Source organism: Chelmon rostratus, chromosome 20 (assembly GCF_017976325.1).
Source record: "Chelmon rostratus isolate fCheRos1 chromosome 20, fCheRos1.pri, whole genome shotgun sequence".
Lineage (NCBI taxonomy): Eukaryota > Metazoa > Chordata > Actinopteri > Chaetodontiformes > Chaetodontidae > Chelmon > Chelmon rostratus.
In genome coordinates, this window is record NC_055677.1 from 13,081,006 (window position 1) to 13,095,674 (window position 14,669).

At 43.5% G+C, this 14,669-nt stretch overlaps 1 protein-coding gene across 1 annotated transcript in view; it reads right to left on the reverse strand.

Annotated features, from left to right (window-relative positions):
- cntnap2a (contactin associated protein 2a) overlaps positions 1-14,669 on the reverse strand; it is a 314,113-nt gene that overhangs the window by 1,984 nt on the left and 297,460 nt on the right. Inside the window, exons 23-24 of the mRNA XM_041961168.1 lie at positions 12,498-12,591; positions 724-1,008 (exon numbers count right to left, since the gene is read on the reverse strand). Of these exons, the coding sequence (XP_041817102.1) occupies positions 724-1,008; positions 12,498-12,591 (379 nt within the window). The remainder of the gene's footprint in view (positions 1-723; positions 1,009-12,497; positions 12,592-14,669) is intronic.

The window sequence follows — 14,669 nt, forward strand, 5'->3', positions numbered from 1 at the left end:
TGAAAACAGGAGGCGAGAGAAGAGGGGAGAGCAATCAGACTAATTATAGTCTGTTAGCGGCCTGGATGTGCTTGGATATAATGTCAAGAATTCATCATGTCTGAAAATATGAGAAACAAGGGAATAGTGCAGAGAGGAAAGCACCAATAATAATAATAATAAAAAAACAAAGAACAAATTAAAAAAAATCAATGGGTAGACAGACAGTGATCATTGTAAGTGAGGGACTGAGGGAGGGCTGCATGAATTATAGATAGGATCCATTTATAGAAAGTGTAAAGCAGAATAAATACTAATCTTTCTGTGGAAGGATGGCAGCGAGCTGACTGTGAGTTTGGACCCGGAGTCCAGGTCGATGGACTGGATCGATCTCCGATAGCTCAACATGCCCAAAGGGACAGTTGGCAACATGCCTGAGGAAAACCGCTGCATCCACACTCTGATATACTGCACACCGGTGTGGAACGCAACATTAGACACAAGAGTAGTGTGTGTGTCTGTGTGTGTGTCTGTGTGTGTGGACATGTAAGCATACATGTGCCAGATAGAGGAAGAGTTAGACAATGTAGGTATGGAGGGGTCCGATTTCTGAGTTTGTACGTGCACGTTGAGTTGATTCAAAACAGAAACACATTTCATTTGCAAATGTCAGGCGTGTGCTGTTACTGTAGGGAGTCATTACTCATTACTAAATCATGACTTCTACTTTGCAGTAATCCTCACCTGTGTTGTCCAGATGCCAGGGATCTGTTGCGGCAGACATTGGTGGGATGGTGAGAGGTGACGCCCCACAGTTGGACTCCACCAGTTTGCCCTGGTAAGACACCGGCGAGGCGGCTGCAGGCTGTCTGTCTGGCGGAGCGGCCGTCGGCGTGGCCTGGACCCCTGCGGCGGTTCTCAGTGCAGACTTGAGGGGGGCGACTGCGTTGAACTGCACCCGCGACAGACACCCGATGAAGCCTGGGGTGTTGTAACGCTCGATGAGGACTGGGTCTATGTGTCCGGTTTCTGTGCAGAGACGCAGAGTTGGAGAGAAGCTGGTGTCACTGGAGTGTTTTAATGGGCTCGTCTTGGTATTGTTTAAAGACAAACCAATGCAATGTGATGCTAGCGTACGTGGAACCATGCCCGCACGTTTAATTGCTATTGAGAGAATATGGGGGGGCAGAGAGAGCGCAAGGGGAAACCGGGGATCTTAAGCACTGGCCGCAGCAGTTTTTGAAGAGAAAGCATCAGCACTGATTATCCAGAACACACAATAAAGATGAACTCACACACACACACACACACACACAACTCACTTCCTCTGAATGCTCGAAATCCAAGGTGCACTCTCAGCAAGCACACACACAAACTGAGCTTACACTAAAAAACTCTAGCAGACACAAATTTCCGAGCCAATACTCGGCAAGTCCAACACACCCAGTGAGGATATGAATCTGGACAAATGTGGGAGGGAAGAAAGTGAAGACGAGCAGAGGAGGATACACAGAGAGGGAAACAAGGTATTTGCTCAGTGTTTGATATAATCACAAGCCGCTGCTCATGCTACTCATTCAAGCTGTCGCAGCCCTGTGGAAAGTCTTAGTGTGTACACAAGTCCACGCGAGGTTTTATATAATTTCTACTGTGCAGCTTGAGCAAACATCCTGGTCATGTTTGTCGTGCTCAAAGCCAGACTGATGCTCCAATGTGTTCAACTCCAGGAAGTAACCTATTTCTAACACTGCGATGAAGTGACAGAAATAGAAAAAAGCTGTGATTGTGATAACAGGAAAAGTTTGTGCCTTCACTATCCTCACATGTTTAAAACACATTTTGATTGCAGATTTGCTGCCTGTCTTTGGATGAACTGAGGTCTGTTATTGGCGTATATAGGCTGTTTGTAGGCTACACACAGCATAATTTCCAGTGTTGGCAACTATGGATTTTTACCGACAGTTATTTGGAGCTGAAAAATGTTGAGTGGAGAGTTGTTGTTCTCTCAGGGCTGACTTGGCCCAGTGGCATTCATTAAAAATGACATAGGTGTTAAATCCGCTTACAATCATTGAGTGTATGGAAACATTGCTCGTCTAATGCAGGCTCCCATTATCATGCTAAAAGCTGCTTGGTGCTGAAACGCTTTCTTACATCTTTGACCAAACACAGTTAAAAGATGAATCTCATTGGCTATTCTCACACACACTGCACATGCATGCATGCACACACACACACACACACACTAACACACACACAGATATCTGCAGAGAAGATAAGAGAAGAAGAAACTGCAGGCAGCGAACAAGATGATAAAAAAAATCCCTCCAACACCTTCAGTTCGGTAAAGATAAAGACATAAACCCTGCTTAAAAACAAACATCTTTAGACACGCTCCACTCCAGCACAGACCTGGACCCATGCCAAAACAGGAATCAACTGTCTTTAGCACTTTCTGCAGAGCTGCTGTGTGTGTGTGTGTGTGTGTGTGTATGTGTGCAGACAGAGCTAGACTTTACATGCATGGCTACTCTGTTGCTACACAGCTCCGCCACACCCAGATGGAACTGCTGTTTGGATGATCCTGCAGCAAAATATGAACAAGGGATGACTAACTACAGCACTGCTCTTTCTCTGTGTGTGTGTGTGTGTGTGCGCGTTTATTTAATGAATCATGTTATCTTAGATGATGGGTTTCTGAGCATCTGGACATGGCTTCTAATGTAATTTACTCTCTTTATTCCATTTTGATGGGTCCAATACAAGTGTGCGTGTGTGTACAAGTGTGTGTGTGTACACTATTGATTGTGCTTCCAGGAATAGAGCTCAGAGCTATCTGAGTCTTCTTCGTATTCATCATCTGACCAGACCTCCCTCAGACACTTGCATTGTGTGCATATACTGTGTGCTTGTGTGTGTTGAGAACAGGCTCTGCAGGTTAGGTACACACACCGCATCTACATACAGATTCAGGATGAGGTGCTCATGCGGTCCATATGCACGCATACGTGTGCTCGAACTGAGCTGTGGCTCAGCATCACCAGCCTGATTAGGCACCAGTCAGCCTGTTTTTGCAGGAATAAGACGATCTGCAATCAATCACTTCCCACCTTGAAACTGGTGTGGATGTGCGAGTGTGTTTGAATTTGCATGTGCGTGGGGGTGTGCAGAATAGGTGGCGAGACAGATGCATGCAGGCATGGTGGGGAAAGAGGTGCCTGACAGCGTTAAAGTACAGTGAGCAGAATACTGATAACAACAGTCTTGTGGATACAGAATATGACTATGAATACTAGTCATCTCTCTCCTGTATGCCTCAACATGTGTTGATCACTGCAGAGGCTCGTTTGTGAATACTAATAGGCTCTGTGTTGGGAGTAGAACTAGCTGCTTTGCATACAATGCTGCTGTGGAGCAAAGAGCCAACAAACCTCTCTTCTCTCTGATTTTTTTAGGGACAGTGAAGGAGCGTTTCTCACAAGGCACCATGTTTCCAGTTAAAATAACGCAATGCTACCCATAAACACCTTTAATATGAACTGAAGGCTGGGTTGTCGCTGATAAAAGGCCTCAATGGCTTTAATGGCATCATATCCATTCAGAGCAATCCAATGTATTTGCGCTGCAAAAAATACTACCTTTGTGAAGTTTTGGTGTTGATTCAGCTCAATGAAATCTTACATGCATACAGGAAGAAAGGAAGTAACACAAACAGCTCAGAATATCTTCCTGTTTGGGCAGTTTTCTGTTAATGGTTGCCACATCAGATCGCCACAGCTGGCAAACTGGGCCGGGCGGGGCCTGCCATGGAAATTTTGGGATTTGGGATGGGGTTTAATGCTGGATACCCCCTCTGATGCAACCCTCCCCGGAGCAGACCAGGGTTCAGTGTCTTGCCAACCATGATCGGCACTGGTATCATTAACCTGGGCGGCAGCCTTACAAGCCAGATGGAAAAAAATGAGATGATTAAAGATATGGAGAACAAGATTGCTCCACACTGAATGAAGTCTACTTTGGGCAGATCAAGGACATTGTCAGCAGCCTACAGAGTGTTCAGACTCTGGCTGACAAGTCAAAGCAGGAGGCTCTGAGGGTGGACCTGATGGATGCACTCAAACACAAACATAACAGCTATAGATGCTACTGTTCTGCTCTCTTTTTCCTCATTTCTGCCATCTGTTTGCTGTTTCTTTACAGCTTTCCCTCCATCCCTGCTTCAGTGCTGCACTTTCATGTTGTGGAAAAACAAAACAGGAGAAAATGTTTTGTCTTGTGGAGCGGAGGAGGTGGGGATCGAACTGCCAACCCTGTGATCAGAAAGATGACGCTGCTCATATGAAAGCTTAGAATGTGAATATGAATAGCTTCTACACTATTCTAAGATAAGCACAATATCTCAGAATATAATGCAATCAAATAGATGCTTTTAGAATCTTATGCCCGCCACCAGCACTTAACACCACACAAAGTAAAATATGAACATTAACAAGTAATATCAGCTTGTCAGAGCCAATCACCACACACTGATCTTAAGGCTTGTAATCTCTCGCTTTCTTTGCCCTGGTGGCTTCTAAAAGGCCTTTCCAGACCGATCAATAAAACATTCGCAGACACACACGCGAACCAACAGCTCTCCACGCACTAATCATGATTAGAAAAGAGCTAATCCATTTGGCTTGAGATTGCAATAATGAAATGTACCATCACATATGATTACACCTAGGTCCTACAATGGTGTTATACCATGTATGATATGTGAGCCCTAACACATCCAACTCTAGAAAACACACACACACACACACACACACACACACACACACACACACACTTACACACACAGAAAGTTAAAACATCGACAAGGTCAGCATGTTGATTAGAGGTTTGCACCCTCTGATGGTGCGTCACCACGGCGGCCAGTGACATCACATGAATAATTCAAAAGGTGAGGCCGTGAAGAGAGGGCTGCAGTGAGGAGAATGGGTCGTTGTGTGTTTTGGGGTGGGGATCGCAGGGGTGCAACGAAGCGGAGAAAAAAAAGGAGGTGGATGAAAGAAGAAGGGAGGATGGAGAGAACTGCAGAACTAGCAGAGAGGGAGGGCGTGGCTGCCTCTCCGACAAGGGCTCATGGTGAGGGGAAAGGTGAGAGATGAAGGACAGAAGACAGAGAAGAGTTTCTCTGGTGTGTGTGTGTGTGTGAGGGAGAGAGAGAGTTTGTATGTGTGTGTGTGTGTTTGTGTGGGAAAGAAATGGGGTGACATGAAGGGTGCTCAAATGGAGGGGCAGGGTAGAGGAGATCAGACGCAGTTGCCATGGCAACAAATGGAAGCTGATGCTGGGGGAGAGCGAGGAGAAGAGGGGTGTGTGGAGGGGGTGTTAATGAAAGTATGGTGTGTTTCGGGCACATCAAAAGAATATTAATGCCAATCCATCCACCACACCCTTTGTAGTACTAAACCAGATATGATAATGCATAATGCAATGCACTCATGCAACACACATGAACACAGGCGGGGGTACCACAGAGACGGACAGGCTCATTCTTGTTGAATGCTTTTTCTTGGAATAAATATCTTCTATACTTATGCCCAATGCAAAGTTTGATAGTAAGGCTAAAAGCTACAACTTCTCCTCCTCGTTGAGTTCTGGCCCTCACGCACTTCAGTACTTGGATGTAAGTGCAGTGATCTTCTCTAAATGGTCACAAGAACAACACAGACATAACCAAACTGCCATGAACTGCAGTGAACAGAGAGACAGGAGGTGGAGAGAAGGAAGATTAGAGCAGGAGTAGATGTTAGTTTTAGGCAAACAAGCAAATACACCTGTGGTAGCCTTCTCCTCCCATACAGAGCACACACACACACACACACACACACACACGGGTGTGTTCATCAACGCCACCTCTAGCTCCCTCCTCGACCTGGCTGTCAGGTAGCACAGACGCCAGGCCAAGAAACGCAGACATAGCGTAGACGCAGCAACAAACAGCCCGGTACAATACTCAACATCACACTCTGTGACTCTGCTCGTCTTGCACTGACTCAGACACACACCACGATTCTGTGTAATTTGCCCACAATCGGATTAACTCAGGGGGTGGACTACATTTAAAATTCAAAAGCACCATAAACGTGGCTCGATTTCAATCTATGAGGAAATCAGGGAAAAGAAAGGTTATGTTTGTGATGCTCAGCAGAGACTTAATCACTCAAAGCTTGCCACACTCATGCATGTGTAAGATCACACACAAATGACGCCACACAGGTATAACGTGCACACAAATGCATCCTACTGTAGTTACCTATGCGGAGTTTGCGTACAGTTTGTCAGGCAAACCAGCTTCCTCTCCTCTTCTTCACCTCGATCTTCCTCTCTGCTTTGTGGATCTCTTAACACCGTACCACATTGGCAAGCATCTCTCTCTCTATCTGTCTCTGCCTCCCTCTATCCCTCCTTCTCGCTGCAGTGCAGTCCCACCCCCACTCCGACACAGCAGCTGGAGAAAACCTGGATCCCGGATCCGCACTGCCATGGATCGGGACTCACCAGTATAAAGTACAACTGGTGGTTATAGGCAGGGAGGGTGGCATGATGTCATCCTTACACACACAGCCACACACACACACACACACACAAAGCAGTGACCACATACAGGTCCATCTCGATCAAAGGCACCCTGAGATTAGAGAGAATTAGCATACAGATATACAAAGCCTGGAGACAGATAAGAGATAAAACTACTCTGTGCTATCAGCCTCATCTAACGTCCGGGCTCATCAGCGCGAGTCAGGACGTCTACGCAAAGGTCACAACACAAAAGGCATCAAACTGCGTGGCTGCGTGGAAGGGAGGACGGAACTTCATCACGGCATGCTTTGGAAAATGGTCTGCAGTGATGTAAAGTAGCTGCGATTTGTGCTTAATTAGTTATAAAGAATCAACAGACTCAGCTCTACTATGCACACAGGAGCTGAGTGCTGAATTCTCAAAAACAGAAACCCTCCTTAAAACAGCAGCAGCAGGACAGCAGCCCAGTGAAATGAGTTATTAATGCACGGATGTTTCAAGCAAACGGCCTCCTCAGCATGCAAAGTGGAATCTGCTGACAGGTGATGGTGACGAGGAAAATGTCTGTGAATTACTTCCATCAGCGTGCCGTCCTGCTGATCATTTTTTAACTCATTAGATAAAACTTCGACAACTATATGTTGGCCATCCACGACACATACTCTATTTCAAACATGCTCGTGTTCAGTTCCAACCTTCACATGGGGAACGAGCAGCCACCCATCCACCCCAACTTCCTCCAAATGCGGACTTGCTTGCTAGCGATGTTACTTTCGCAAATGACGCGATTCTTTTCAACACCTCCTTGTTACATATGAAGGGAACGAAAGCGGCACTTGGTGAGAGACGTTCTTTTTATTGTTGTGCCCAACTTTTACAACCTAATGTGTGTTGGGAGAGGAGCAAAAACATATTTTTGATGGAGGAAAGTCTTCAGCACTTTGCTTCTCATGCAATGACGAAATACTCCAGTGTTTTGTTTTTGGGAGCAGAACATTGTTTTGTTGTTTTTTCCCATTGATCTGCATGAATGTATTGCATGCAATGTAGTGCTGGCTAATCTGGCAGGTAAACCCAGCAAAGTTATGCATAATTATGGGCATGACTGCTTTGAGTGACAGCTCTACCCACGCTCCACCTCTTTGCTCATTTTTGGACTAGCGGGCAGCCTGGCAGAGTCAGGCACCGCCGATGACTCTTCAGATACCTATGGGTGACATCACTGAGACAACGTCCATGTTTTATACAGTCTCTGGTCTTGATAACCTGCTTGCACAGTCGACCCATATGGTTGTTTTTCTGGTGAGGATGGACTGTCGACTTTTATCCATTAAATCAACTTTTAGAGCTCCATCAGCGCATTAAACTCCTATTTGGCATTTATAGTTATATAGTTATATATCTATATAAAACATAGAAAATATCCCAATGTTTAAAGAAATGTTAAAATGGAAAACTTGCACATTAATAATAATAACACCTGTGTTTAAGACAAAAATCTTCCCCGTTTTTCTTTTTACAGATTTACACTCAGCCTGCTTTTCGTGTGACTAAGCTGACATTATCTTGATCTGCAAGATGGAACATTGACAGATGGATCTGCAGAGGGGGATAAATTGTTCAGTGGACAGATCTAGATGCACAATGATGACATTCATTGCTTATAATGCTGCAAAGACTTCACTTGCACAGGTAGATTGTTAGGAGTAATGGTTGTTAAAAAATCTTCACCCATATGAAAGTGTAAGTTCTTCCAGTTTGGTTATCAAGAACAATACTACTAATATTTATACTGCAGGTTTCTTAAAATCTAAAAAAGGCAGTTGGTTCACACCATGCCATGTTGAACAAGGCCCCTTGCTGCATCCTGAACGTCCATGTGTGTTTGAAATGAAAGGAAAGGCCCAATTTCAAAACAAGAGCGCATTAGAAAGAAAAGACCTCTGAATGCAGAGCCAGCGATTATGCATCAAAGTTTCTCAGAATAAAGCCATTACACCTTAAAACAGCAGCTTAAAGCTTGTGTATAATAATTGGCAGCACCCACAGGGAGCGACATGTTAAGTGTGTGAGGACAGAGTTAACAGAACTAGAGAGGCACGGGGAATAAAAAAAAATAGATGAAAGAAATGAGAATTACAGTGTGGTACTGATGTACATGTCCTTTACAAGCACCCTCAGGGCTGCAATCATCTGTCTCTAATAGCACTGTCACGGTGTCACTATTTCTCTTGCACTCTCTCTATGCCTTTGGCTCTGAATCTATCCCCTTGGACACACTCACATACATTCCTCGTGCACACACACACACACACACATACACACTCACAGACAGATTTGTGGCACTGAAGCTGGGTTGGGAGCGTGCCTGCTGCTCTTCCTAATGTATGACTCATCTCCCCCCATCTATTCCACCGGAATGCAGAGATCTCGGGAGGGCAGACCCATTCGCAATACATCAACCCACCCACCAACACACACACACACGTGAATGTGTGATGGAAGGAAAGACATGCACACTAACCCCAACCCTTCTAACCCTTCACGCATAAATATGCTGTTGTTGCAGCTACCTTCATGCACTGAATACCATAACATTAAACATCGGGCTGCAGCAGTTACACTAGCATGCTGTAGCTTGTGCTGAAGCATCCCTGCGTTTCATGATCAATACCACTTAAGCACAATTACCCTTGGCAGCAAACACAGAAGATCTCATGACCCTAAACCTGAGATATCCACACCGATAGCAACAAACAGGCCAAATAGGTTAGGTTTTTCTCTCACAAACCGCAGTGACACTGTTGTGCTATTTTTATACACAGGGATGAAACACAGAGATAAAACTTTGAATATGAGGCTATGTCAGCTTTGGCTTTTACTGCTACTTCAAGCAGTGTGGCAGTACTTCACCTGAGTCTGCTTTAGCAGCACTGGGCAGGTATATTAGTTATAGGGCAGCAACTAGCAATGACTTTCACTATCAGTCATTCTGATAATTGAGTGGTTATGGTCAATAACATAAAAAAAGAGGAAAATGTCCAACAGTCTACAATCAAAACATGTTCATCTTACAGAAAAAACAGCACATGATCACTTTTGAGAAGAAGTATGGCATATTTGCTAAAGCAAAAGCCAAAAGCAATTGGTCGGTTATCAAAATAGCTGACTATTTTTCTGCTGTTTGACTAATCAACCAGTCATTTCAGCTCTAACACTAACCATTCCTATGATTTGCTGCCTGATGCCTTGTATCTGCAGCACAGTATCAGCATCATTTTAAACAGATCTCACAAAAAGAAAAAAACTGTATATGTTGAAGAGTAAGACTCAAGTTTGTCACTATTGTTGTAGTTTATCACAACTGCCGCTAAAGATCTACATCAATGGCAGTTTTAGAAATAAACTTTATTAATAATTTTAACTTTTACATAAAACAAAAATGATTGCACTGTTTCAAAACAATTTTCTATCGTCCTGAGATTAGCAGGTAAGTCCTGGCAACTTCATGAGTAGGACTGCTAATCTGTCAGGCTAAATTAGCTGCAATTGATGAAAATATCCCATAACTGTTTATTGGTTGTTTATGGTAATTATATCCTTTGTGGCCCACTCAAAACGTAAGATCAGTCAATGAAGGGATGAAGAAGGAGCAGATGTAACTAGGCAAGGACCATGTACATAGCTGTTATTTAAGGAATTAGTGGTTCCATGTATCTCTCTGTTCTTTAATGTCTACTTTGTCTATTTCTACCACCGTTATCCTAGCCAACTTATCCCATCCCGCAATCAGCAGACGGTGAGGAGACGGAGGAGACGTCGCTGTGATCGGTGTCTGTGTTCGTGTGTGCCGCACCAAACACAGAGTCTCTGTCTCCCAGAAATAGAGGATCTGATAGCTGTTTGACAGCCTCTCTTGTCTCTGTGGCCCCACCACAGAAGTGGAACAGATCTGATGAGATGTGCAAAATCAATTGCCTGCTTGTTCTGTTTCCTCTCTGCCTCTGCTTTTCTCGGCACAATATTTCTGTCCTCCTTCTGTTTTCATCCTTCTTTTGGCATCCAATTAACTTATTTTCCCCTTGCTCTGTCTATATCTGTTATTCTGTTATGATGTGTACCACAGTGTTAGACACTTAGGCTGAGTCTATTGATGAGTTAAGCTTGAGGCTTCATATGAAGAGATGGCTGCATGAGTCTGGGCTGTTTCATCATGTGAGGTGACTTTGTCCTGCGTGTCCTTAAAGCATCTGTGCTGTGTTAGTTAAGATGGATGGCTGTGCAGTGCGTGTGCTTGTTCATGTGTGTGCGTGCATGCTGTCGTATATTCCCAGGGGTTCTGGTGGTGTGTGCAGCAGTCGATAGTTCTGGCTGGTAAGTGAAGTCAGCCTTTACTTCCACCTCACTGACTTTCTCGACACTTGAGGTAGAGGACGAAAGAGATGAAGGGGAAAGAAAGGGAAGAGAGAAGAAAAATGGAAAAGAGCAAGCTGCGGCAAGATCCAAATAATGAGATACAATCTTCTAGCAGAAGTCAACTATGAGTAATTAAAGAAGCTAATAAAACTGACCAAAATCAAGACATAAACCACAGCTACTACTTATGAGATCCAAATTAGCCGATGATAATTAGAATAATGAGTTGCTGCTATTAAGACCTATGGTCTCAATAAAACCAGTGGGAGAAAATAAACTAATGCAAAAGATTATGAGTCGCATTTTAATCAGCTTCAGCACTTCAGTACCGGTGTTTCTTATAAGTAATGTGTCAAAGTAGTTGTGGCTGACTGACCTAAATAGCTGCATCAAATAGAAAAAGGTTGGGGATGCTTTTTTTAAAATAATCTATTATTTATATTTATTTTTTAGTCTTTTTTCCCAATTCGATAGTGCACCTGGACAGACACAGGAAAGGGGTAAGAGACAGGACATGTGAGTTGTCAGGGCGCCCCAGGGTCGGGGATTCTTTTGCTCTGACAGTTATCTAAGATGGTCATGTACTTAAGGAATCCTGGACAGTTGGCTAGGTGCTAGGCAATAACACAACAAGGTAATCTGAATTAGAAAGTTCCCATCCTAACATAGCATCGGCCAGATTACGTAACCTTATTAGCCACGAATGTGCATGCACACCCCTGTAGGCAGAGGTGGATGCAGCTCAGATCATGTACTGCACCAATATGCCTCTACAGTCCCCTGGCAGCCTCTAGTGGACAAAATCAGTAATTACAGCCTCTACAGTGTCCACAGTGAGCTGAATGGAGGGATTTTGTTTATGTATTTGGATTTTAATTAATTTATCTCCCAGTCTCAATTTGCCTTAATAGCTCATTAATGTTCATTTATGTATACATTTGGGTTTTAAAGAACCATTTCTAAATGGTTTCTGATGGTTTCTCGAGAGGGAATTAACTTCACATGAAATGACAGAAATAGAACAGGATAACAAGTACATACACAGCATAAACAGATCAAAATATATAATAACAACAGTGGAAAAAAACAAAAACAGCAACACTGAGCTCACATTTCAAGGCTTTCAAATTAGGACAGGACGGATGTCAACTGCACCATAAGAGACAGCTGTGATTATTTTTGTCTCGTTTAACCCGACTAGGAGCTCCAGTTGGGGATTACAGCAAGGTCAACACCACATAATTTAATGACATTTTAATAAATGCATAGACTTCTTAATATTCTGAAAATTGCATGCTAAATTGTATTAATCAGACTTTTTACTTTGTCACAATTAAAATGATTAGAAGGCAGATTAGAATCCTGAGCTCCCTAACACTCAAATAAAGTCCTAAAAAAGTAGTTTGAACCATGATGGGGTGAAGATAGAGTGGTGATTTGATTTACAAAAGGACATGGGTGACAGAAAAAAAAAGGTGGTGAAAGTTCTCACAGTGTGAAAAAAATTGGAAAATAAACAAGCTGCTACTCACCAAAGACTTTGCCCAAGAAGAGCGTCTTGACCAGGTTGAACTGTGTGTCTGAGGCTTCTGGGAGGGTGTAGCTGACTGGAGGGTAATGATCCAACTGAAACAGCAGGAGAGGGAGGGAGAGATAATATATTATTATCTGACTTTTAAAGACAGTCTGGATCTAAAACTACTTACCACAGCCTTTTAAAAAGACCCACCCTAAGACCTGCATCAGCGCATTAAACAGAGCGCACAAGATGATGAAGAGGAAGAGATGCTAATTCATTGCTGACAGGCACTGTGGAGCTCCGACACTACTATCAAAAGATCAATGGCTCCCTCTTGTGGTTTCAAAATGTCAGGGACGCTCCAAATTCAGTACCTGATTAATAAACCTTCATATTATTCCCACGAATCATGATAAAAGACAGAAACTAGGACTGAAACAAGTACACTATCAAATATTAACCCAAGGCTTTTCCTTATTGACTTTTCTTCAAGGCTTAAGACATTCTGGCATGTGAGTGATACATGCTCTTGGAAACTTTTTCTAAAAACGAAACAAGACAAAAAAAAACTTGACACACTTTGCATCCAGATGGTTGACATGGCATGGGAATACTCCATTAACAATAAATAGAAGATGTGAGTTTTAAAAATGTTCTCTGAACAAGAAAATGCATGATTATTCTCAAAAAATCCACCCTTGTTACATATTTTATCATCTTTCTCTGATCATCCTCTATGAGCCAGGAAAAAAATCTATGAAAATCCTCATATCTAGTGGTCGACCAGCCCCTGTTCAAAATACCAATGTGGACACATCTGTCCTGTGCAGCATATATATGAGAACAGCTGCAGCAGCTCACCTCTTTCTGTACTCTCATTCACAAAACCTCTTATTTGGAAAGCTGTTAATTAAGTTTTTCCTTTTTGTTTAGTCAAGCTAGTCACGGCTGAGCACCAAGTGAAATGCAATCTTCCATAATGACCCCGCAAACAAACAGCTCTTCATCAGGACTGCAGATAAATGAGCACACGTTAGTTAACAGTATGCAATCTCTAAAGTACGCGCCGGGTTCAAAGCCTCTCCCCAGAACTTAAAACAGAGAGAACAAGTGGCGTGTTTACAAAGACCAGCGTCGGTGGAGATGTGAGAGCAGAGAGGGTGATGGAGGGAGGGAATACAAGACTTTAATATCCCTGCAACATAATTAACTTGTTATTGCTGTTTCACTGAAGTTTCTAATTAGCTTGAAGGCTGCAGCCGGTGCTATTGACGAGAATCATTTCAACCCCACAAATTGGTTTCGGTGTGTTCCAGAAATAAAAGATCTTCCTGCCTCCCTTCTCTCAGCTCACACAGGAGAACTGTATCTCAGCACACACCAGTCTGCAGAATGCCGCACTGCACGAGACGAGGAGCGGGGAGGCTGACTGAAAACCACGACGTCTGTTACCGTGCGTTTTACAGGAAATTTGTTCCATTGATGCGCAGAATAGCTGTCGTGGCCTATTAGCCGGGAGCCGAGCTGGACTGTCACCAAGGGGTTGAGATTTATGTGAGTGTGTGCGTGCACGCCTGCGTGTGTGTCTGTGTGTGCAGTTGCTCTTGTTTACAGGTTGGAATCAGTAGGGTCCCCCCAAAAATCTCCCTGCCCCCCAACCCTTCCAGACAATTCTCTCCCTTTTTCTCACCACATGTGTTTCGATCATTTTTGGAGACATTACATAGACTTCAATTTATGGGAGACTTATTATAACCATAACCACTACTTCCGCACCAGAAGCCTATCCCCTACCATAACCATAACCTAAACCAAACCTTACCCTTAACTTAACCTGAGTCTACAGCCTAAAATTTAATTATTTAAATTATGGAGATTTGTGTTTTGTCCCCGCATGGAAGGAGAATTCCTACAATGTGAGCATCTAAACAGATTTATGTCCCCATAACATGAGCAATGCACACACACACACACACACACACACACACACACACACACAGAGCATATCCTAATTTGATTGTTTCCAAGAGCCTGGTCTCAGAGGAGCATTGTGTGGGTTTTGTTTTCCACGGTGACTGGAGTGTGGGATAATGGGGCACAATTAAATTGCACTCAGCTTATTTACTTTTATCTGTGAAAACAAATTGGCTGCACAGTCAGGGACGGCCGTCTGAGTCTCAAAACC